Source organism: Bos mutus, chromosome 29 (assembly GCF_027580195.1).
Source record: "Bos mutus isolate GX-2022 chromosome 29, NWIPB_WYAK_1.1, whole genome shotgun sequence".
In the NCBI taxonomy this organism is placed as follows: Eukaryota; Metazoa; Chordata; class Mammalia; order Artiodactyla; family Bovidae; genus Bos; species Bos mutus.
Window position 1 is genome coordinate 25,560,405 of NC_091645.1, and position 24,236 is coordinate 25,584,640.

At 42.0% G+C, this 24,236-nt stretch overlaps 2 protein-coding genes across 5 annotated transcripts in view; both read right to left on the minus strand.

The window, feature by feature from the left end:
- LOC102274105 (L-lactate dehydrogenase C chain) overlaps window positions 1-7,076 on the minus strand; it is a 65,186-nt gene extending 58,110 nt beyond the window's left edge. For all 4 annotated transcript variants that reach the window (XR_011463116.1, XM_070365254.1, XM_005900683.3 and 1 more), the window contains exons 1-3: window positions 6,802-7,076; window positions 6,546-6,680; window positions 860-977 (exon numbers count right to left, since the gene is read on the minus strand). Coding sequence is in view for 3 of the 4 variants with exons in the window: in XM_070365254.1 (XP_070221355.1) it covers window positions 860-977; window positions 6,546-6,671 (244 nt within the window). In the remaining variant the exon portion in view is untranslated. The remainder of the gene's footprint in view (window positions 1-859; window positions 978-6,545; window positions 6,681-6,801) is intronic.
- A 4,535-nt stretch (window positions 7,077-11,611) lies between these two features.
- On the minus strand, window positions 11,612-21,208 carry LOC102274962 (L-lactate dehydrogenase A chain). Its single transcript, XM_005900688.2, has 8 exons — window positions 21,052-21,208; window positions 18,636-18,785; window positions 17,038-17,155; window positions 15,923-16,096; window positions 15,087-15,260; window positions 14,326-14,443; window positions 12,952-13,075; window positions 11,612-12,372 (listed from the first exon to the last, which is right to left on the minus strand). The coding sequence occupies exons 2-8, from the start codon at window positions 18,759-18,761 to the stop codon at window positions 12,208-12,210; spliced, it is 999 nt and encodes a 332-aa protein (XP_005900750.2). The 5' UTR covers window positions 18,762-18,785; window positions 21,052-21,208; the 3' UTR covers window positions 11,612-12,207.
- Window positions 21,209-24,236: the final 3,028 nt, after the last annotated feature.

Sequence of the window (24,236 nt, forward strand, 5' to 3'; positions counted from 1 at the left end):
AGAGTTGACTCATTGGAAAAGACTCTGATGCTGGGAGGGATTCGGGGCAGGAGGAGATAGGGACAACAGAGGATGAGAAGGCTGGATGGCATCACCGACTTGATGGACATGAGTTTGAGTGAACTCCGGGAGTTGGTGATGGACAGGGAGGCCTGGTGTGCTGTGATTCATGGGGTCGCAAAGAGTCTGACACAACTGAGTGACTGAACTGAACTGAACTGAACCACTTTCAGTTCCAATCATGTTAGACAAGAGGGCTTCTAGTAGCAAGTAAATCTGTTGAATCACATTACCAAAAAGCACACTGTATATACTACTTTATGATTAAATAATTATTTAATTATTAGTTGGCCAAAACATAATGTTAATGCTAATTGGGCTAAGCTCTCCATTTCCTCTTCTATAGCTTCAAACTATACCCTGAAACCTGGTTGTCTAAAAAACCGGTTAAAAAATATAGATACACATATGAAAAAAAACAAGAATATAGATAAATGTATCAATAATATTACAAAAACTATTTGAGACTGCATATCTTTGGGAAAACATATATAACTGAATGACAAGCTTAAAAAGCATTTATATAATACAATGTCAGTTGTGTAAAAAACAAACGAATAGAAAAAAGTAAAGAAATACACAAAACCATTAACAAGAGAGATTTTAAAAATTTAATACTGTTTTTATATTTATCAAATATTCTCCAATCAGAATGGAATGTTCTTTGTTAAAAATATTAACCTTCTAAATTATATGTCCTAATTACAAAGGTGCTATTTTAAATTTTATACTTATTGACAACAATTTGATAGACTTCACTATTTTTTTTAAGTTTTGAAAATAATTTTATAAAACTAACCTTTTCCAGAGACAATCTTTGGAGTGTTAAAGAAAAGACTGCCATGCTGAAGATCCATTGTTTCTCCCTTCAGTTTGTCTGTCACAACATCAACAAGGGCAAGCTCATCAGCCAAATCCTAAAATACATGAAAGGTCTGAATAAAATGTTCCCATTTCAATTTTAAGAGAAAAAGAAAAAAGTTTATGTGGTTATTTTATAATCAGACTTCCCTATAGCTCAGATGGTAAATAATCTGCAAAGAAGTGCTACATTTTTGTAGAAAAAGTGGTATAAAATAATAATTCTTTACAGGAGTTCTTTGGTGGCCTAGTGGTTGGGATTTTGGACTTTCACTGATCCCTGGTCAGGGAACAGAGATCCTGTAAGCTGCAAGGCTTGGCCAAAAAGAAAAAAAGTCTTTTAATGTGCCAATACTTTGGCCACCTGATGCGAAGAGCTGACTCATTTGAAAAGACCCTGATGCTGGGAAAGATTGAAGGCGAGAGGAGAAGGGGATGACAGAGGATGAGATGGTTGGATGGCACCATCGATCAATGGACATGAGTTTGAGTAAACTCCGGGAGTTGGTGATGGACAGGGAGGCCTGGAGTCCTGCGGTTCATGAGGTCGCAAAGAGTCGGACACTACTGAGCAACTGAACTGAACTGAATGTAGTAAAGACACCAGAAGTTAAGGTAAACAACAGAATGCAGCAAAAAGTATTAATTGTTTTGCCTTCAAGTAATTGTTAAGTTTTTTAGAATTGTTTTTTCTCCCCACTTCAGATAACATCTTTAAAACAAACAAAAACTTATGAAATCCTTTCAAAGGATTTTATTATATTTAACCCTTATGCCTAATTTCTGAACTTGAAGCTGTTTTTTAGTATGAATCCTTATGGCCAAAAATGAAAGGTAGGCACCTCTGGGAAACCACTTCATGTAGCTTGGTATATTACAATTAACATTAGCCCTCCAACTTAGGGGTAGGTAAGTAACCATACACCCAGACCCAACCAATTGTTTCATCCTTCCTTCTGGACTCAGCAGTTACTTCACAAATGGGCATACGGCCCAGGCATAACAAATGAGCACAGTGTCTGTGAGCTTAGAAAGTGGAAGTGAATTCTGGCCCTTTCACCTCCTAGGCATGTGACCAGGAGCAAGCTCTTTAACATATATGCTTCAGTATTTTCATCTATAAATGGAGATGATAACAGTACCTGCCTCCTAAGGTTGTTATAAAGATTTAAAAATACCTTTAAAACATTTAGAGAGGTGAAAAGCTTAACAATGAAAACTACAAAACTGCTGAAACAAATTAAAGAAGAAACAAATAAACAGACATCCTATGTTCATGGACTGGAAGATAAAGTATTATTAAGATGTCAATACTACTCCAAGCAATCTTCAGATTTAATGCAACCACTACAAAATTTGTTTCAAGAATTAGAAAATTCCATTCTAAAATTCTTATGGAATCTCAAGAGACTCTGTATAACCAAAACAATCTTCAAAAGGAATAAAGAAGGTGATCTCAAGCTTCCTGATTTCAATATTTATGACAAAGCTACAGTAATCAAAACAGTGTGGTACTGACATAATGAGACATATAGACCAATGGAGCACAAGAGAGTCCAGGGGGGAAACTCCCACATATGTGGTCAGGTATTTTTTAACAAGACTGCCAGGATTATTCAATAGGGAAAGGACAGCATTTTCAACAAATGGTATTGGGATAACTGCACACTCACATGCAAAAGAATAAGGTTGGACTGTTTACATTATACCATAGATAAAATTAACCAAAAATGGATCAAAGAGCTAAATGTAAGCCCCAAAACTATAAAACTCTTAGAAGAAAAGATAGAGGGAAAACTTCATGACATTAGGTTTGGCAGTGATTTTTGGATATAACACCAAAAGCACAATAACAAAAATAAAAAGATACATTGAACTACAAAGTCAGAAAAAGAAAAACAAATATTGCATGGTAATGCATATATATGGAATCTAGAAAAATGGCACATATGGTACATATGAACTCTTATTTGCAGAGCAGAAATAAGAGACACAGATGTAGAGAACATATGGACACCAAGGGGGAGAAGGAGGTAGGATGAATTGGGAAACTGAGATTGATATATATACACTATTGATACTATCCATAAAATAGATAACTGATGAGAACCTACTCTATAGCACAGGGAACTCTATACTCAGTGCTCTGTGGTGATCTAAATGGAAGGAAGTCCAAAAAAGAGGGGCTAGGAATGACAGTCAGGTAGGAAGGCTAGGGATCCCTAAGGGGCAGGAGGAAATAAACTGCAAGTGGCAGACGTTTTTCTCTCTCTTCTAATCCTCGGAGAAGGCAGTGGCACTCCACTCCAGTACTCTTGCCTGGAAAATCCCATGGACGGAGGATCCTGGCAGGCTGCAGTCCAGGGGGTCGCTAAGAGTCGGACACGACTGAGCGACTTCACTTTCACTTTTCACTTTTCTGCATTGGAGAAGGAAGTGGCAACCCACTCCAGTGTTCTCGCCTGGAGAATCCCAGGGACAGGGGAGCCTGGTGGGCTGCCATCCATGGGGTCGCACAGAGTTGGACACGACTGAAGTGATTTAGCAGCAGCAGCAGCAGCCCATATCAGCTCTGATTTTGTAGAGTTAAGAGGAAAGAAAGATCTTGATAAGTCAGTCTGCCTCCCACTCCCTTTTCTGTAGGTAATTTCTTTTCTGATCATTTTAAAATTCTCTTTGTTTTTAATATTTTCTAATTTCACAAGACTGTGTCTAGATGGGGATTTTTATTTATCCGTCTTGAGATTATTTGGCTTGAATGTCCTGTGTTGTCGGGACACTTGGTTACACCTGAACTTAACTTTGAGCTGCTAATGGCTCAACAAACCAATGCATTTTTCTTATGGAAATATTTTTCTTAAGCTATGTTAATGAAACTATGTATTTGCTTTGGAATCTGCCTTTCTTCAAATGGGTTCTGCCTAAGAAGTCAAGCGGGCCTTAGGAAGAAGTACTGCAAACAAAGCTAGTGGAGGTGATGGAATTCCAGCTGAGCTATTTCAAATCCTAAAAGATGATGCTATTAAAAGTGCTGCACTCAATATGTCAGCAAATTTGGAAAACTCAACAGGGGCCACAGGACTGGAAAAGGTCAGCTTTCATTCCAATCCCAAAGAAAGCAATGCCAAGACTTTTCAAACCACCACACAATTGCACTCATTTCACAAGCTAGCAAACTAATGCTCAAAATTCTCCAAGCCAGGCTTCAACAATACGTTAACCGAGAACTTCCAGATGTTCAAGCTGGATTTAGAAAAGGCAGAGGAGCCAGAGATCAAATTGCCAACATCCACTGGATCATAGAAAAGAGCAAGAGAATTCTAGAAAAACATCTTCTGCTTCATTGACTATGCTAAAGCCTTTGTGTGAATCACAACAAACTGTGGAAAATTCTTAAAGAGATGGGACTATCAGACCACCTTACCTGCCTCCTGAGAAATCTGTATGCAGGTCAAGAAGCAACAGTTAGAATGGGACATGGAACAATTTGAACTGATTCAAAATTGGGAAAGGAGTGTGTCAAGGCTGTATGTTGTTATTCTGCTTAACTTATATGCAGAATACATCATGGGAAATGCCGGGCTAGATGAAGCTCAAGCTGGAATCAAGACCGCCAGGAGAAATATCAATAACCCAGATATGCACATGACATCATCCTTATGGTGGAAAGCAAAGAGGAACTAAAGAGCCTCTTGATGAAGGTGAAAGAAGGGAGTGAAAAAGCTGGCTTAAACCTCAACATTCAAAAAACTAAGATCATGGCATCCAGTCCCATCACTTCATGGTAAATAGCTGGGAAACAATGGAGACAGTGACAGACAATTTGTTTGGGCTCCAAAATCACTGCAGATGGTGACTGCAGGCATGAAATTAAAAGACACCTGCTCCTTGGAAGAAAAGTTATGACAAACCTAGACAGCGTATAAAAAGCAGACAAAGTAGTCAAAGGTCTGGATGGTTTTTCTCATATCCAGTCATGTATGGATGTGAGAGTTGGACCAAAAGAGCTGATCACCAAAGAATTGATGCTTTAGAACTGTGATGTTGGAGAAGACTCTTGAGAGTCCCTTTGACTGCAAGGAGATCAAACCAGTCAATCCTAAAGGAAATCAGCCCTGAATATTCATTGGAAGCTGAAGCTCCCATACTTTGGCCACCTGATGTGAAGAGCCGACTCATTAGAAGAGACCCTGATGCAGTGAAAGATTGAAGGCAGGAGGAGGAGGGGACGACATACAATGAGATGGCTGGATGGCATCACTGATTCAATGGACATAAGCCTGAGCAAGCTCTGGGAGATGGTGAAGGACAGGGAAGCCTGGTGTACTGTAATCCATGGGGTGGCAAAGAGTCAGACACGACTAAGCAACCGAACAACAAAAATGTATACATATAGCTGATTCACTCCACTGTACAGCAGAAACACAACACTGTAAAGCAACTATATTCCAATAAATTTTTTAATTTAAAACTTGTGTGTATCAAAGGACACAACCAACAGAACAAAAAGGAAACCCAAGGAATGGGTGAAAAATTTTGAAAGTGAAATGAAAATCACTGAGTCATGTCCAACTCTTGGCAATCCCATGGACTATACAGTCCATGGAATTCTCTAGGCCAGAATACTGGAGTGGGCAGCCTTTGCCTTCTCCAGGGGATCTCCCCAACCCAGGGATCAAACCCAGGTCACCAGCATTGCAGGTGGATTCTTTACCAGCTGAGCCACAAGGGAAACCTAGTATTTGAAAATCATTTACCCTAATAAGCAGTTAATATTTAGAATATAAAAAGTACTCCTACAACAACAAACTCAACTTAAAAATGGGCAAAAGATTTGAAACAGACACGTCTTCAAAGCTATACAAATAGCCAACAGGCACGTGGAAAGATATTCTGGAAATAGTAAGGAAAATTAAAGGACTTCCATTGTTATTTTATCAAATTAGGTGCTTTTGTTTTATAATGAGCAGGTAATGCTTATATAATTAAAAAAAATGTAAGTATAAGCCATTGGGAAATATGATTTTCATACATTACTCTTCAAGAAAGGCAAAGTGATGAATTACTTTAACAGAAAACGTTATATTAACAAAATAATGTAATAAATGTTTCTATGAATAAATTTAAATAGTCTGACTAAACACATATGTGTGCTTAGTCACTCAGTTATGTCCAATTCTTTGCGACCCTTTGGACTGCAGCCTGCCAGGATCCTCTGTTCATGGATTTTTTTCCAGGCAAGAATAGTGGGATAGGTTGCCATTTCCTCCTCCAGGGGATCTTTTCGATCCATGGATTGAACCCTGGTCTCCTGTGTCTCCTGCATTACAAGTCGATTCTTTACCAGCTGAGCCATCGGGGAAGCCCGTAATATTAGCATTATTTTGCTAAGGTTACATTTTAATCTTAACAAAAATAATTTAATCAGTGTGTCTCCTATGAATAAATTTACACAGCCTGGCAATGCTTCACACATGGTAAACTCTAAATAAATGTTTCTTAAGTAAAAAATCAGGTGATACTTCTTTGCTGTCAAGGGGTTAACCCTGCAACCCTGCGCTCAACATCTACAAGACCTATCAGTGCTCATTTATTTTCAGCCGCAGTATAAGCTTATCACTTACCTTCAGCAAGATACAAATCGCACACGCCATGCCTACAGCACCAGTTCCAACAATGGTGATCTTACTCTGGGAGACTTCATCTTCCTCAATTAGATTCTCAATAAGCTGCTCCTTGACAGATGACATTTTGAGAACCTGATAGAGATAATGTAATTTCAGAGGAAGCAATCTCCCTGAACTAATCACTCTAATATCTATGAAAGTACCTCTTGAGTTTGCAGAATGTCAGAAGGGGGAAGCCAAAGGAAAAAAATACCTGCTCGCCAGGTGTGGAGGCGTAGAAAACCGACGAGTGTATCTATCAGTGTTAGAGACTGGGGCACCAAGAAGTTTTTAAAACGTCTCCCTGCCCCAAGCCACCACTTTCGCTCCAGTCCCAGTCACTCACAAACGCTTATCTTGTGGCCCAAGGCCGGAATGCACAACGCACGACCTTTAAGTCGCTTTTTAAGCTACACCACGAAAACCTACATAGCTATGTGAGTAGACGCGTGAAGCCCAGCGACCGTTACTGTCTGAACCGTTAGGCAAGCACGCTCCTACGCACGCACGCCTCTTCTCCGTCAGCACACAAGCTCCGCCCCATGGCCGCCTCGTGCGCAGGCGCATTGGCAGGGGCTTGGCCTTTGGTGTGAGTGGGTTCGTGAGTACGTGCTGTCGTGTTGTCGTAATCTTCGTGTAAGGAATTTTAGTTGGTCTCAAAGACTGTGCAAGAGAGGGATATTGGTGTGTCGTTTCATTTCCTTCGGCTGGTCTAGGCCTCAGACTGATTTAAAAGCTGAAACTTCGGAGACCAGACCCACCTGGGGGGCAAGGGGGCAAGCTCGAAGCCTTCGTGGGAAAGAACTCTCAGGCGAGCACCTCCTGTTCACCAGTGGGCCAGCTAAAACTAGCATCCTGAGGACGATGCTTCGAAATGCTGAATTGAGAAAACAAGGTGGTAATGAAAAGGGCATGGTTAGTGTTCTAAGGTGATTTTAATTTATGCGAGGAATTTATAACTCACAGGTTGGGACACAACCTCACCTGTCATCTTTTGTCATCACTTGCATCTGAATCCCTTTTCAAAATATAAAAGATAATCCATTTTCTGTATAAAAGCTAGTAGTTTTTTTTTTTTTTTTTTAATGTAGTTTAGATCATGCAGTAAGTCTGCTTAAAATCCTTCAATGGCTTTCTGATGCACTTAACTAATTTTTACTACAATCTAAGAAGTGGTCAATACGTGGCCTCCTTTCATCCCTCCAACTTCTCAAGACACCACTTCCTTCCAGCTTTTGGACAGCTTTTTCCCATTTCAGGACTTTCTGCTGTTGCGTATGTCAGCAAAGTTCTTCCCCAGTTCAGTTCAGTTCAGTCCAGTCGTTCAGTCGTGTCTGACTCTTTACGACCCCATGAATCGCAGCAGGCCAGGCCTCCCTGTCCCTCACCAGCCCTTGTCAAAAGTTGGTTCCTCATTTTCAGTTTTGAACAAAAACGGCAGTTCCTCTAACTTTCCTTGACAAATATATCAACTACCATTCCCCTCCCAACATCTCTCGTTTCTCTTATGGCACTTTTCACAACCTATTACTAGCCCCAGGCAAGGGCTTCTCAGGTGTGGCAGTGGCTACTCAATCTGTACTACTACTTGGCTTGTTTACTTCCTTCCACAACATCTTCTGGCCCTTGTACCTCATTTACTAGAGACTGTGAGATAGTGCTGACTTGGATGTCTTCCAGATCCAAGCTCTACACCTGCATGCCAAAAGAAGTGTCATTTTCATAGTGATCAAACTCCTACTGTAGGTGAAGAAAGAGGCTCTTCATACCTGCCCAAGGCACATATTCTGAACATCCCCTTTGCTTCTCCTACCAACTGGCGACTTATTTTAAGATGGGGCTAAGGCCTGCTTTGTCCACTTCCCAAGGTTATTAAAATGAGATCATATTCCATTAAAAACAATCAGGGCTCCTTGCAGAGTTGGCCTACCCTTGCCTAGGGCAGGAAGATACATGGTGAACATGGAACATGTAATGTGCCAGAAAGTAAGGAAGCTTTACGAGATTAAATCTGAAAATTCATGAAATATTTAATCTGTTAAGCATTTTGTCATGTTGATATTAGCTAATTTATTGTGTGAACACGAAATAAGGGTAAATATGTTTTTTTAAAAGACTGCATCAGAGTCTACAAAAGGGTATAGGAATAACTTCATATTTCTTTGGGGGGATAATTAACAGTTCTTAGTGGTAATAGTTGCATAACTATGTGAATCCATAGAACTATACACTTTAAAAGAGTGAATTTTGTGCTGTGTAACATATCTTAAGGCTATTGAAGTCTAAGGAAGGCAAATCCTATTATAACAGCTAATTGTAAGGCCTATGTAGGCTCGTCTTATCCTTCTACATTTGAGACCCATTAAAAAACATAGTTCTCTTAACTGTCTCTCAAATAGGAAAGTTTGGAAGTGATGACCATAACATTGTTCTAGTTAACCTCTGGAAGTATGGTTTTTAGGCCTGAAGAAGGTCATAGTTATAGAAATATTTTGAGGGAGATCTAAAGAAAATTTTTGAATAGATAACTACCAGGACTATTTGGTTTAAAATTAAGTACCACAAGATGGTTGGATGGCATCAATGACTCAGTGGACATGAGTTTGAACAAACTCCCAAGAGATAGTGAAGGACAGGGAAGTCTGGTATGCTGCAGACCATGGTGTCACAGAGTTGGACACAACTAAGTGACTGAAAAACAGTTGTTACTGGCCTCCAGAGTGAAGGTTCTTACAAAATCTCCCCCTGTAGTGGCACAGAACCACTGCTTATGTTCAGTTGGCAAGTAATGTTTTTTACATCTGTGTATAGGGTGTTACCTTTCTTTGGGATTGGAATGAAAACTAACGTTTACCAGTCCTGTGGCCACTGATGAGTTTTCCAAATTTGCTGGCATATTGAGTGTAGCACTTTCACAGCGTCATCTTTCAGGATTTGAAATAGCTCAACTGGACTTCCATCACCTCCACTAACTTTGTACTGGTGCTTTCTAAGGCCCACTTGACTTCATATTCCAGGATGTCTCTAGGTGAGTGATCACACCATCTTGATTATCTGGGTCATGAAGCTCTCTTTTGTACAGTTCTTCTGTGTATTCTTGCCACCTCTTCTTTATATCTTCTGCTTCTGTTAGGTCCATACCATTTCTGTCCTTTATCAAGCCCATCTTTGCATGAAATGTTCCCTTGGTATCTCTAATTTTCTTGAAGAGAGTCTTTCCCATTCTGTTGTTTTCCTCTATTTCTTTGCATTGATCACTGAGGAAAGCTTTCTTATCTCTTCTTGCTATTCTTTGGAACTCTGCATTCAGATGCTTATATCTTTCCTTTTCTCCTGTGCTTTTCACTTCTCTTCTTTTCACAGCTATTTGTAAGGCCTCCTCAGACAGCCATTTTGCTTTTTTGCATTTCTTTTCCATAGGGATGGTCTTGATCCCTGTCTCCTGTACAATGTGAAACTACTGTACAATTGTACTCATCTCACACTCTAGTAAAGTAATGCTCAAAATTCTCCAGGCCAGGCTTCAGCAATATGTGAACCATGAACTTCCACATGTTCAAGCTAGTTTTAGAAAAGGCAGAGGAACCAGAGATCAAATTGCCAACATCCACTGGATCATTGAAAAAGCAAGAGAGTTCCAGAAAAACATCTATTTCTGCTTTATTGACTATGCCAAAGCCTTTGACTGTGTGGATCACAATAAACTGTGGAAAATTCTTCAAGAGATGGGAATACCAGACAACCTGACCTGCCTCTTGAGAAACCTGTATGCAGGTCAGGAAGCAACAATTAGAACTGGACATGGAACAGACTGGTTCCAAATAGGAAAAGGAGTACGTCAAGGCTGTATATTGTCACCCTGCTTATTTAACTTATATGCAGAGTACATCAGGAGAAATGCTGGGCTGAAAGAAGCACAAGCTGGAGTCAAGATTGCCAGGAGAAATATCAATAACCTCAGATATGCAGATGACACCACCCTTAAGGCAGAAAGTGAAGAGGAACTAAAAAGCCTCTTGATGAAAGTGAAAGTGGAGAGTGAAAAAGTTGGCTTAAAGCTCAACATTCAGAAAATGAAGATCATGGCATCTGGTCCCATCACATCATGGGAAATAGATGGGAAACAGTGGAAACAGTGTCAGACTTTATATTTTTAGGCTCCAAAATCACTGCAGATGGTGACTGCAGCCATGAAATTAAAAGACACTTACTCCTTGGAAGGAAAGTTATGACCAACCTAGATAGCATATTCAAAAGCAGAGACATTACTTTGCCAACAAAGGTCCGTCTAGTCAAGGCTATGGTTCTTCCAGTGGTCATGTATGGATGTGAGAGTTGGACTATAAAGCAAGCTGAGCGCTGAAGAATTGATGCTTTTGAACTGTGGTGTTGGAGAAGACTCCTGAGAGTCCCTTGGACTGCAAGGAGATCCAACCAGTCCATCCTAAAGATCAGTCCTGGGTGTTCATTGGAAGGACTGATGCTGAGGCTGAAACTCCAATAGTTAGGCCACCTCATGCAAAGAGTGGACTCATTGGAAAAGACCCTGATGCTGGGAGAGACTGGGGGCAGGAGGAGAAGGGGACGACAGAGGATGAGATGGCTGGATGGCATCATCGACTTGATGGACATGAGTTTGAGTGAACTCTGGGAGTGGGTGATGGACAGGGAGGCCTGGCATGCTGCGATTCATGGGGTTGCAGAGTCAGACACAACTGATTGACTGAACTGAACTGATAGGGTATTACCTATGTGAATTGTAGAGTACCAGTTATGATTAGCACTATAATCAAATTATCTCATAATATTTGAGGGCTTAGTATATTAAAATGATTACAATGGAAATGGTAACAAAACAGTCTAGCCAATCTAATCACACCCTTAATATGTTAATAAAGTCTCATTATTAGTAAACAGTACCCCTTAAAAAAATCAGTGTAGTATAGCCCAATAACCCAGTGGCTCCCATTTATGTAATGAACAAATAACAGCTTTATGACTTTGTATCTTAATTAACAGAGTAGTCACTGTTCAAGCTTTATTTATTGTTTTAGTTGGTATAACTTAGTTGGTTGCATTATTTATGTAATTTTCCCTTTTTACATTACAAGGCAATGTACACTATTCTGATACATACAGTACATAAGATTCTTTAGAACAGTTATGCACATGGCATGCAATACTGGATTTGTACATTGGATCCCAGGAAGTGATCAACTGGAGGGAAAAAAGTTGGACTAGGCACCTTGGCTAAAGGAACCAGAGATTATATTACACAGTAAATACACATCTGGTTTGAAGGGCAACTGTAGCATCTGCAACATGGGCAGTGGTACCTCTTGAGGAAGTTGAATTATTTGACAAACCAATTTAGGACCACACAAGGTAAGTGCCATCCAGCATCAGGGTACAGCTGCAAGGTTTCATGAACCATTCCTTGCCATCCAGCAGGGTTTTATGAACCATTCCTATTTCTAACATTAGGAAATTGATTTTTTCCTAGGCTGTCTTAACATTACTGTTTTAATCACAGATCAGATATAAAGGACAATATGAATTACAACCTCCAACTAAAATCCTGTGTAGCCTAGACAGTGAAGTGATACAACATTAGAAGACTTTAAAACTGCAGTTCTTTCTGGATCCCCCAAAGTGTATCTGCACTCTTCTTCAAACAGGCCTCTTCTTCATGAGTCAGAGTCACTTTCACAACGTCTGAGATTCCATTCTGTCCCAAGATGCAAGGAACACTAAGGAAGACATCCTCTTTTATTCCATAGAGACCCTGAGGATGAAATGAAAAATATTTTATGTTTTTCCTATGCATTCTGGGATCTCCCAAGACTTTCTATTCTCTACAATCATGAAGCTTACTTAATACAACTTGGCAAGTAAAATTTCTTCCTAGATTTTCACTTAGGATGTAATGAACAGTGTAAAAGAAAGTCATTAAAATAGCAGCAAGACTTCCATTCTAAAAGAAAATCTATATTATTGCTATTACCCCTCATACTTTCCAATTTTTATTGTCTGACACTTTGGTAACTTTGAGCGTGATTTCTATTTTTCCCCAAAGGAGAAAAATTTGTGTCTTTTATAGTCTTCCACTCATCAACAAAATTGAATCAAGTTTTTCAGTCAACAGGTCATTATTAAGTAGCTATGTGTTAATAACCACAGTACTAGTAGACATTAATCCTAAAGCTCAACCATGTCTTTTCAAAAAAGAAAGCTGCAGGTGTACTAATTTCACTCAAATCAATGATTGAGGACTTACCTTAATCTAATTGCTTTCTGAAATGAGTTTAAAAAAAACAAAACAGGAAATAACGGCATTCAAGTACATTTTACTACATAGACCTACCTTAATCATGGTGGAAATCGGATGCACCCGCCTAAGATTCTTCATTATACTTTCTGCCAAATCGGCCACTGACAGTCCAATGGCCCAGGATGTGTAGCCTTTCAGTTTGATCACCTCATAAGCACTGTAGGATAGCGAAGGACAGGAAAAAGTAGGGTAGGAGGAACAAAGAAAAAGCTTTCACTGAACACGTGCTTTGTAAGAAATCACTGATATAATAAGTAATACTATATAAATAATAAAGTTGCATTATATACCTAAGTATAACCCTTGCACATGTATGCCAGGATATCATGTATGGGGATGTTTACAATAGTACTGTTGGTAATAGCAAGAACCTGGCAACAACCCCAGTGCTCTTCAACGGGAGGATGAATAAATTATACATAGCTGTCAAAACAAACAACTATGGCTCAGGCAACAAAATAGATGATTCTTATAAAGGCAATACTAAACTTAAAAAAGCAGATCCGAGAAGATTACATATTGCATGCTTGACTTGGGATTATCTCAGGAGTGTGTATGTGGGGGTGGGGGGTTAGGCGTAGAGAGGTAAGTGGGACGAGCACAGAATCCACTCATTTCCAAGCACCAGCAGCCTAAGAATTCCAATTCAACAAACACTACAGTTAGTTGACAGCAACTGTCAACATTTCTTGGGTTGGATGATGGGGTGACAGGTTTTAACAAATACAAATCAGAGGGCCTTGCTTAGACCAATCATGATTCATTCTTCAATTCCATAGACCTGAGGTCTACACATGGCTACCTTATTTAAAGTAAATAATGCCAGTAAGTTGCAAGTTTCCTTATTTGAACAATTTCTAACAGTTAATTATTTTTTTGTACCATGATGAATTTGTATCTTGCTTAAAACTTTATAATCTGAGTAAACAAGCAGCTAGTTGTATTTCTATTCATGATTATAAGAACTTAGATTAAAAAATTCTTATTCCTAACTAAATCAATGATACATGCTTTTGAAGTAAAGACTGAATCTCAAATCAGGTAGACTTGTTTTATATCTTCGTTTACAAATACAGGAAGAATTATCATACTATAAACTGTAACATTAACACATGCCTGCAATATCTAATACCTTTACCTGTTTTATAGTACGAGTTTTAACAAGCTTTAGAAAACAAGTTTTCTGACAGTTACCAAATGCACAGGTTATTAAACTTTTCATCTTTTATCTTTCTGGCCACGTGCAGGGCTCGCCAGATCTCAGTTCCTCAACCAGGGATGAACTCACAAGTTCGGCAGTGAAAGCTCAAGTCCTAACCACTAGACAACCAGGGGATTTCCAAAACTTTTAATTTCTTAAATAAAAATAATAAATTTTAACCTGTTACAAACTATGAGATCTATTACCTGTCAACCACTTGTTTGTGAACCGCTTTCCACTGTTCCTTATCTGCATCAGTGCCTAATTCAGGGTGTAAATTCTTCAGGGAGACACCAGCAACATTCACTCCACTCCATACAGGCACTAAACAAAAGAGTACAGAATATATTCACTCCCAAGCACTGCCTAGCTGACCAGTAATTCTGACCCATTCTCCAAAAACTGTGTTTTCTTATTTGAGGAAGATTATCCCCTTTTGGTAGGTGGTCAAGACTACCAATACTTTTAGATTTTCTCTGATTAAATTATGTAAAGCTAAGAATTTTCACTGTATGCTAATCTGCTTTTTCCTAATGGGAAATATTGAGACGGGATATTATGAGATCATAAGAGGAATTTTCTTGCCATAGGAACCGAGAACTCTGCACAAATTATAACATCTTTCAACTGTGATAACAGATTTTTTCTCATACATTGCATTTGGATCAGCTGACCTTTTCAGGACAAGCAGTTTGCCTATAAACAGCTGTGATATTAAGAACTATCATCTTATTTAATATGTTCATTGTAATAAATTTCATTCCTCATCCCTTATACCAAAATATGTCACACAAAAATGGCTAAAATCTTTAACAATTCTAGCATATAATTATACCAAGAGATAAGATTTCTGGAAACCATCTACCCTAATAAATGGATATCTGATTTAGACTCTGATTCAGTAATTATACTCCTGTCAATTTTTTTACACAATCTTTTTACAAACAATAAAAGAAGTCATACTTACCACTAGAGTCACCATGCTCCCCAAGGATCCACCCATGGCAGCTTAATGGGTGAACTCCCAGCCTCTCCCCCATGAGATAACGGAAGCGAGCTGAATCCAGATTGCAACCACTTCCAATAACACGGTTTTTGGGAAAGCCACTTATCTTCCAAGCCACATAGGTCAAAATATCGACTGTGGAGAAAACATTTAGGCAGAGGTATTATGTAAATTGGGCTTTCCTGGTAGCTCAGAAGGTAACAAATCTGCCCACAATGCAGGAGACCCGGGTTTGATCCCTGAGTCGGGAAGATCCCCTGGAAAATGGAATGGCTACCCACTCCAGTATTTTCGCTGCAGAACTCCATGGACAGAGGAACCTGGCAGGCCCCAGTCCACGGGGTCGCAAAGAGTTGGACACAATTGAGAGACTAACATTTTCACTATGTGAATCATGAGCTAATGACTGACTACTCAAGATTCATGGCTCTGTATAGATCTTGGTATTTATCATGACCAATCAATATTTCTGTTAATATTTTTAAGCCTCTGTATTGTGTATAACAAATACATTAAGAATTCAAGAAGTGTAGTTTAATGAAAATAAGTTGTGCATCAATAACACATTATTCATAATTATTCCTTATCCAAGGTCTTCCTAGGCAAGTTACAAATTTTAAAGTGCCAACTACATTAAAGACTTTGTTTCCCCTTGATGTTTTAAATGTAACTATTTTACAAAAACACAAATTCACTCTCAGGAGGAAAATGAAAAATATGAGAAATATATATAGATTATGATACATACTATCAGTTTTACTCTAGCTCATCTATTTTTATGCCATTAAAAGTCTCACCTGGATTGGAAACAACAAGCAACTTGCAATTTGGGCTGTATTTTACAATATTAGGAATGATGAATTTAAAGATGTTCACGTTACGCTGGACCAAATTCAGACGGCTCTCTCCCTCTTGCTGACGTGCCCCAGCTGTGATAATAACCAGCCTGGAGTTTGCTGTCACATTATAGTCTAGACAAAAGAGAAACAATAACTAGATTAAGGCTTTTAAGAAAACTCCAGCAAAAATTTGTTCCATTAACTTTTTAAATGGACAGTTTTATCAGGGTTTTGTGTATGTGGCATATATATGCCCAGATTCCTTTACTTTTGGAGTTTTATCACTGTGGCCACTTACATGGTGGAAGACTACACCGACACCTTCCTTGTATTATGTAAGTAGGTTGTGGCTTTATATAACTATGACTGGGGGGAGCTGAAAGGAATCACATTTATTTCACACTCATATCAAATGAGACACACCCCAATTTTTTGCCGCCTGAACTTAACACTTTTCCATATTCCTATTTCTACTTAATTGTGGTCATATCAGCTCAGGGATGGGTTTTTTTTTTAAAGCGGAGGCAACTTCACACTTATCAAGCATGTCTTGCTTCTATATATCCTGTGGCACAGTACGGTTAATCCTGGGTTGAAGACAATGAAACGAGTAATCTATCAGATAAATGGTCAATGGTTTTCAAGTGTTAAAACAGACTATTTCGGCCCATGTCCGTTTCCTGGCTGGTGCTTGTAAAGTGTGACAGGGTCAAGCCAGGAATATCTGAACAGGCTCATTTACCCCGGTCTCTACCTTGTGTTAGTGTATGAAAGGAAGTAATGGAAGTAAGTGTATTTAACTATTTGAAGCAATGTGGTAAACTATGAACCCAAGAAGCTTTGCTAGTTATATTATAATTCAGATGTTTTCCACATCATGGACAAACTGGATTTTCATTTAAAAACACTTTTGGAAATTCAAACATTGATATCTATAGATACCAATGCAAAATTGTTCAAAAGGCTCTCTTATCCTGTATAAAGAAGAAGTCTTTGAAGAACTGATAGGATTTTCAAGCCTGATAAAGAATTAAGCCTGACACAGAATGTAATATAAATTTGCCAAAATCAACCTTTGCCAGAGACAATTTTTGGTGTTCTAAGGAAAAGGCTGCCATGTTGGAGATCCATCATCTCTCCCTTCAGTTTATCTTCCATGACATCAACAAGAGCAACTTCATCTGCCAAGTCCTGAAAGACATAAAATTTTAGTTCAGTGGAAAATAGCCATTTCCAAATTTTTAGACAAGCATGAAAAATTTCCATATTTCTGGTATAGGAGAATTCTGCTACTTTATCATCAGTACGTACCTTAAGTAGAGGTAGGCTCCCATTAAAAGCTCACTCATAGATGACATATACATAGGAAAAAGAACTGACCCCTTCTCTCATTGGAGCACCCTTGGCAAGAGCTCCACCACCACTGCACAGAAGCAGAACACTGAATTTGCAGTGAGTACCCCCCCGTCATGTAAAACTGCTCTATTTAGTCTCTCGAATTCAGTTTTACACATTGATTTTAGGTTGTTAGTCATTAAATAGATGATACCAACTAGTATTAAGGCCTAAAAAGTGGTATTCTAGATCATTCCCTGGTTACATGTTTTCCATATGTTAATCAACATAAAAGTTTTACTTATAGACAGATTTGTGCATTACAAAATGTTGGTGAAAAATATCCTTTCAAGTGAACCTACAGAAGTTCATAGGTGCATCTCAGACAAGGAGCACCAATAATAGCTTTAATACAAATGGAATGTGGACTATCAAAACCAAAGAGATTATAAGAGCTGAGGTGCAGATCTACCCCTAATCATTTACAGTGTAATAAGTGGTCTGCCAGTTACTCTTAGCCACACCTGAGTTAGGGGGCATCACAGAAAACGACCACAGGTGGTTCACTGGTTTGGGAGAAATAAATGGCATCAATGTCTGATCCAAATGAAGACTTTGAATAACATGTGGTCTCTTTTAAGAACACACACAGCAACTTTTGTGATTACAAGACCTTTGCAGAGCTCATTTCTGCCTTCAGTCCCTTCTCATTTCAGTCCTTTTTGTTCAGAATCCAGAATTCATCACTTCACTTTCTTACTAGTAACTCCAAATCTGAACTTAAAAATATTTTAATATTGTAAGCTCTCTCAATTTCTTTTTAATACAAACCAGGCTTGAATGCTATAAAAAGTGTTTTTTATTCATTCACAAATTTTTTCTAATTAAATGTTAGTTCCACTATTGATACCAAAACTGCTACCCAAGGAGCGGGGCAGATGGGATTACTATGGGCAAAAGACTTCCCACATTGTTTAATTTTACCATGTATATGCATCAATTTCAATTCAAAAATTACTTTTAAATAATTTTAGCTTGCTTAAAGGCATAGACTCTACTTTTTCATTTGTAGGCAACTAACGAGGTTAAATAAAGCACAGTGAATTTAAGGAACTGGGTTTCCAACCTAGAAACCTTTAATTTTTGTAGTTTAGATAACCCTTTTGGTTTAGCATCAGGTTTTAAAAAGTTTGTTTCACATGAAGTTCTTTCAGTGAGTGCGTAAGCTTATATATTTGTATATACAATGTGATAATGCAATCTTGGAGAGTAAATGGTAGACGGGTGGAGTCAAGGTATCTTTAAGGGACTTGCAAAGTGAAAGGCTCTCACTTACCTTCATTAAAATACTGATGGCACAGGCCATGCCAACAGCACCAACCCCAACAATTGTAATCTTATTCTGGGGGACATGTTCTTCCTTAAGAAGATTCTGAATCAGCTGATCCTTGAGAGTTGCCATCTTGGACTTAGACCCTAAAGGAACCTATAAGGGAAAAACATGCCCTGTCACTTGCATCCTTCCGAAAACTGTTCTGAAAAAGCTTCTTTTGCTTCTTTTTGGGATACCTGCCCCTAAAAATCACAAGAAATCACTAAAAGCGGGGGAGGAGGGAAGAAACCTACGAAGAGACAAAGAAGAACTGAAAGGCCTAATGCCGGGCTCTGGTCTTGGTATAAAGTTCCTCACCTTGGCGTGGAAAAATAATACTGAAGTTTGGGTATAAGTATAGCCTCCTGAAGGCTTACTCATCTTGACTTATTAACTCCAAGTGGAGCTAGCCTTTCTTCAAACAAGATCGCTATAAGCCGCCGGCCCACCTTGGGCTCCTGCCAAGCCCTTAAGGACCACAGGTACAGCTCTACTCCAATCCCCAGGACTCTTGCCAAGCACTGCAAGGACCACAGATACGTGCATAAAGCGGCTCTAACCGCCTTCACACACTAGCCGGAACGCGTGGGAGCTCTGCTCATGCGCAGCTCTAGTTTTCGCCTCCCTGTCCCCAACCCCCGCCCAGAAGAAGCAGTGAACATCCAGTGGCCAGTGTGCAGGGGCCCGCGGAGTTTATGCCCCGCCCAGACCCGGAAGATTAGCGGCCGCCCCTCCCCCACCCAGGCACCGCGCCGCTCATCTTGTGCGCAAGCGCACTTCACAGCGCTGGGTGGAGGCCAGAGCCGTGTGCCTCCGCGCCGCTGGCTACTGAGAGGTGAGCGCTAGCCCGGACAGCCCGGCGCTGGCTTGCAGAGCCCCGCCCGTAAGCGGACCTGATAAGGAGGGAGTCTACTGCTCTGTGGGTCTGAATGAGCTCGGAATCAAAAGACTTTTCCAGACTGAACTCGTGCTCTGAAGCACACTTGTTCGTGAAGCCCGGCTGGCTGCCTCCCCGGCCTGGCGCGCTGCCAGAACCAGAGTTTAAATCTTGATACCAGGCACCAGGGGCTGTTAGCCAACTCACATGGAGGCACCTCGCGTGGCTTCTGCGGTGATCTTAGTTGCAAAGGCGTGAGGACTGATATAAGGAAATTTTGTTACTACAGGGAATGTAGCAGTAGCTGCAGAGACCCCTAAAGTTCATCAGTAAAGTTCCTCTTGGTGGAAGCCTCGATTTCCAGAGCCAGGGAGGTGGGGGGTGGGGGGTAGGGTTGGGTAGGGGTGGTTCTGCGTTCACTGGAGAGATTTTCATAGATTGCATCCCGAAAGCACTACGTCTAATCTTGACACTGCTCCAAAGGGCAAAAATATCTGAGAGGACTTACAGGCAGGCAGCCCAGAGTCACCAAGCTGGAATCGAGTCTCTCCTGACAAATCACTGCTATTTCTAGACAGCCCTGAAAGGTTTCTGCAGCCCGGCAGGGGGAAGGGAGTGCTTTCTGCAGACACCTCCTGGTTTCACCAAAACCGAAGCTCTGGGCTCCAACGCTCCCTTCAGTGTGGGGATACGGATTGGAAGTGGAGCCCTGGAGAAAGAGGGTCTATCTCCCCCCAACTCTGCCAGGCCCTCACTGTGACCTTAGAGATGCCCTAATCGGCCTTAGGTTCCCCGTTTGTTAAAAGGAGATGAAGGTACCAGATAATCCTCCTTTGATTCTACTGAGACACGGGAGAGCTGGTACCCTTTCTCCTTCGTATTTATATGCACCACGTCTAGTTCAGCGACCGATACAGCGGCAGCTGCTTAACAAAAGTAACTTGCGCCAAGAACTCCTTCTCATCTGCAGGCAGCGGCTGCCCCAAGGAGCCCACCTCCCAACAATGCCAGGATTACAATGCGATCCGAGCGCACCCAGCGGCTTTCCAGCTTCCGGGAATCCGCCCCAGACTGCTGAAGCTTTTTCGGTTCCGTGGACTCCGGCAACCTGACTTCGAGCTCCGTGCGGCTTGCTCATTTCAAGCCCGGAGGTGTACTCCATCCCCCAATCCCCCCTCCCCAACCAGTCGTCTCCTATTACGTCTGCATCTACCCGGACCTTCGACCCCAGGTTAGGTGCGACCACCTCCTTGGTTCCCCAGCCCGGCCAGAGGCCATTGTGCCCACTTAGAGCAGCAGCAGCCGTTCAGGAGCCGGCCCCCGAGACCATTTGGTAGTGTGGGGCCACCGCCCAGGTCTCAGGACTATGCCCTTTGGAAGCAGCGCCTACACCTCCCAAGAGCGGGGACCCCCCTCCCCCCCCATGGGCAGCGCCTGGGCCAGTGAAGCCTAGAGCGATCGCCCCTTGCCCTCGGGCGCAGAGAGCGCCAGGCCGGACCGTACCGGGAGTGACCGTCGAGCGGGCGGGCGTCGGAGGCGCACGGCGTGGGATCCGGACTTGGCTGCAGCGGCTCCGGTACTCGGAGTGGGGCGCGGGAGGGGCCTTAAATGGAACCGCGAGGCTGACGTCAAGGGGGAACCGGGCGGACGTGCGAGAACCCACGTGTGCGCTGGGGTGGGGGCGGGCTCCCAGCCGGGCTGGGCGGTGAAGATGCCCCGGCGGCGCGCGCAGGCGGAGGACCCGCAGGCGGGCCGACCCACGTGCGCCTAGACTTCAGAAGGACTGAGCAGAGGTGTGCTATCTCTGGCACAAAACACAGAGCCGTAAGCCGGGATCAAGCCGACCCTCCATTTCCTCTTCCATAAAATGTGGAAGTTACTTTCAAGGAAGGCTCAACCTGAATTTTTGCCGCAGTTCCCCACTGCCCAACTTCTAGCACATAACCGACACTCGACAGAATATTTGTTGAAAAAAAGAAAATTCTTAGCACAGCGTCAGTCTACTTAACCCAAGTCGTGTGATTTCCAAAACGTGACCCTGCCTGTCCCCCAGGGCTAAAACTTGCAAGTCTCACAACTCAAAGTAAAACCTCAGCCTCTTGATTGCACTCCCTGCTGCCCTACCGGTCAAGCACCTGTGTCCCAGCCACGCCCCAGAGCAGCCTAGGTTTTATGTTTTTAACGTGATATTTTTACCTCCAGCCTTGGCTCACCCTGGTTCCTGGCCGGCCTTCCTCTGCTGTCTCTTTCAACTGTACCCATCTTCTCACCCTCCCCCCAACCTCACACACCCACAGAGTTGGTATCCCCCTCCTGTCTGCTTGCACCACACCGGTCTGTACATCCTGCCAACCGCTTTGCAGTAGAAGTGTGTGTGTGACTCACCTGTCCTACCTGCCCATGAATGTTTTAAGGGTATAGGTGAATCCACTTCCTCCATGCACCTGGGGCACCGATTAATAGCCGCCAGCTGTGAAAAATATCCCTACTGGTGAGTTCCTTGGTTTTGAAGGGAAAACTCTAAGCTCAGCTCCAGAAAACAGGGCAGCTTTCTAGCACATCCTAACAGTTTCCCCGGGCTTCCTAGGTGGCTTAGTGGTAAAGAATCCACCTGCCAGTGCAGGAGACGCGTTTGATCCCTGAATCAGGAAGATTCCCTGGAGAAGGGAATGGCAACCCACTCCAGTAGTCTTGCCTGGGAAATCCCATGGACAGAGGAGCCTGGCCAGCTACAATTCATGGGGTTGTAAGAGTCAGAGATGACTTAGCAACTAAACAACAAAAAACAGTTTTCCCACCACTCCAGGAGGCTCAGGAATCTAGTCTGTCTTCCCAAACACACAGCTGGAGGGACTGAGGGCCAGCCACAGGTTCTCCAGGGTTCCTCAGGGCAGGGCGAATTGCAGCAGTGTCTGTGGTTCATCAGCCTTTGCAACAAGGGGCTCATTCAGCCAGGGCTGGGCCCCTGCCTTCCTATCAGTGCAACCACAGCTGTCAGTAGGAGGGCAGAGCCTGGAGAGCAGAGGTTAGGCTGGGAAGACAGGAACATTCAACAGTTGGGCTTTGGGACCACCTCTGAAGATAATCTAGGCAGAGAGTTTGCAGTCCTCTAAATTAAGGTGTCCAACAACAGCTCATTCCAAGCACAGCTTCCCTCTGTTTATGTAGAACTGGAGCTTCTATTTTATTCTACAAATATGAATCAAACAAGTACTGTTTACTCAGCACCTCCTGTGTGTCAGGCAGCAAGCTAGACAGTCCCCATCCTCATCTTCACTTTAATTGTTTGGAATAGACATAATTATCCTGATTTTTCAGATGAGAAAACTGAGGCACAAACAGATTACTGGTTTTGCCAAAGTTCTACAGCTAATCATTGATTTCAGCTGGCACTTTAATCCAGGCTGAGACTCCAAACTAGGAGTTTTTCCTCTATAGGATGTTGTCCCCCTCCTGCCCCTCAGTTCAGTTCAGTTCAGTCACTCAGTCGTGTCCGACTCTTTGCGACCCCATGAATTGCAGCACGCCAGGCCTCCCTGTCCTTCACCAACTCCCAAAGTTTACCTAAACTCGTGTCCATTGAGTCGGTGATGCCATCCAGCCATCTCATCCTCTGTCGTTCCCTTCTCCTCCTGCCCCCAATCCCTCCCAACATCAGGGTCTTTTCCAATCAGTCAGCTCTTCGCATGAAGTGGCCAAAGTATTGGAGTTCCTACCCCTCACCCCCCACCAATTCCACAAAGGCCAAGAAATCATATAGGGGAGCCCAAGCCAGTCCCAGGTTCAGAAAGTTCAGAGTTTCCAGTGAGAGGCAGTGGGCGTCAGTGGGTGTCTCTGCCCATCTGCTTGAGCCAAGACATGGGTCTCTGATCCTCATGGGACTTACACTGCTGACAGTCCGACTTCTCAGGCCTTTGGCTGGGACTGGGATGCACACCACCTGCTTTCCTGGATCTCCAGCTTGCAGACAGCAGATCGTGGGACTTCTCAGCCTCCATAATCGTGTGAGCCAATTCTTTACAATACATCTCATTTTATATATAAATATTCGCTTTCTCTGGAGAACCCTGACTAACACAGAATCCTGACTAATGCAATCCAAACACAAGAATTTCTGTACTAAAGTCAAAGCTGAGGGTGGGGCAGGAAACTGTTTCAGAAGGCAGAACAGACTTTTCATCCTGACGAAGTGGTTTTTGGGGGGGGCAGGGGCAGTTTCTTTAAAAGGGAAAATCTCACAAAGAGGTGATGTGATCAGGGGACAAGCTGGCTGTTGAGCAGAGAATGGGTGCTGTTCCGCATCCAACCTAAGATTTTCCTAAAGTGACCTTGGCCAGAGAATGGTGTCTACCCAAAACACATGTCATACCTTCATCCAGTAAGTATATATTATCTTCCTCCTCAAGAGCATTCAGTGGCCCCTCAGTCAATGGCCTCCAGAATAAAATCCAAATTCTTTGAAAAGGCTCAGTAGAGTTTCTATGATCCAAAGCCCACATCCCCTCTCTGGCCTTATCTCCTATTTTCCTGCATGCCATTCCCAAGGGTACTTACCACATTCCCCAAATATGCCACTGACTTCCACCTAGGCAGTTCCTTCAATCTACATAATCCCCCTTGCCACCATCCCTGCCCACCCAAACCCCATACCTCCACAGGTCAAGTGCTGTTCCTTTGGCTTTATATTA

Excerpts from the sequence above, each read along its gene's own strand:
- LOC102274962 (XM_005900688.2), bottom strand. The coding sequence starts at position 18,761 with ATGGCAACTCTCAAGGATCAGCTGATTCAGAATCTTCTTAAGGAAGAA. Across the intron at positions 15,261-15,922 it reads GCTTGTTGTTTCCAATCCAG|TCGATATTTTGACCTATGTG; the intron begins GTGAGACTTTTA and ends TTTTCTCCACAG. Across the intron at positions 13,076-14,325 it reads CACAAACAAGTGGTTGACAG|TGCTTATGAGGTGATCAAAC; the intron begins GTAATAGATCTC and ends GCTATCCTACAG.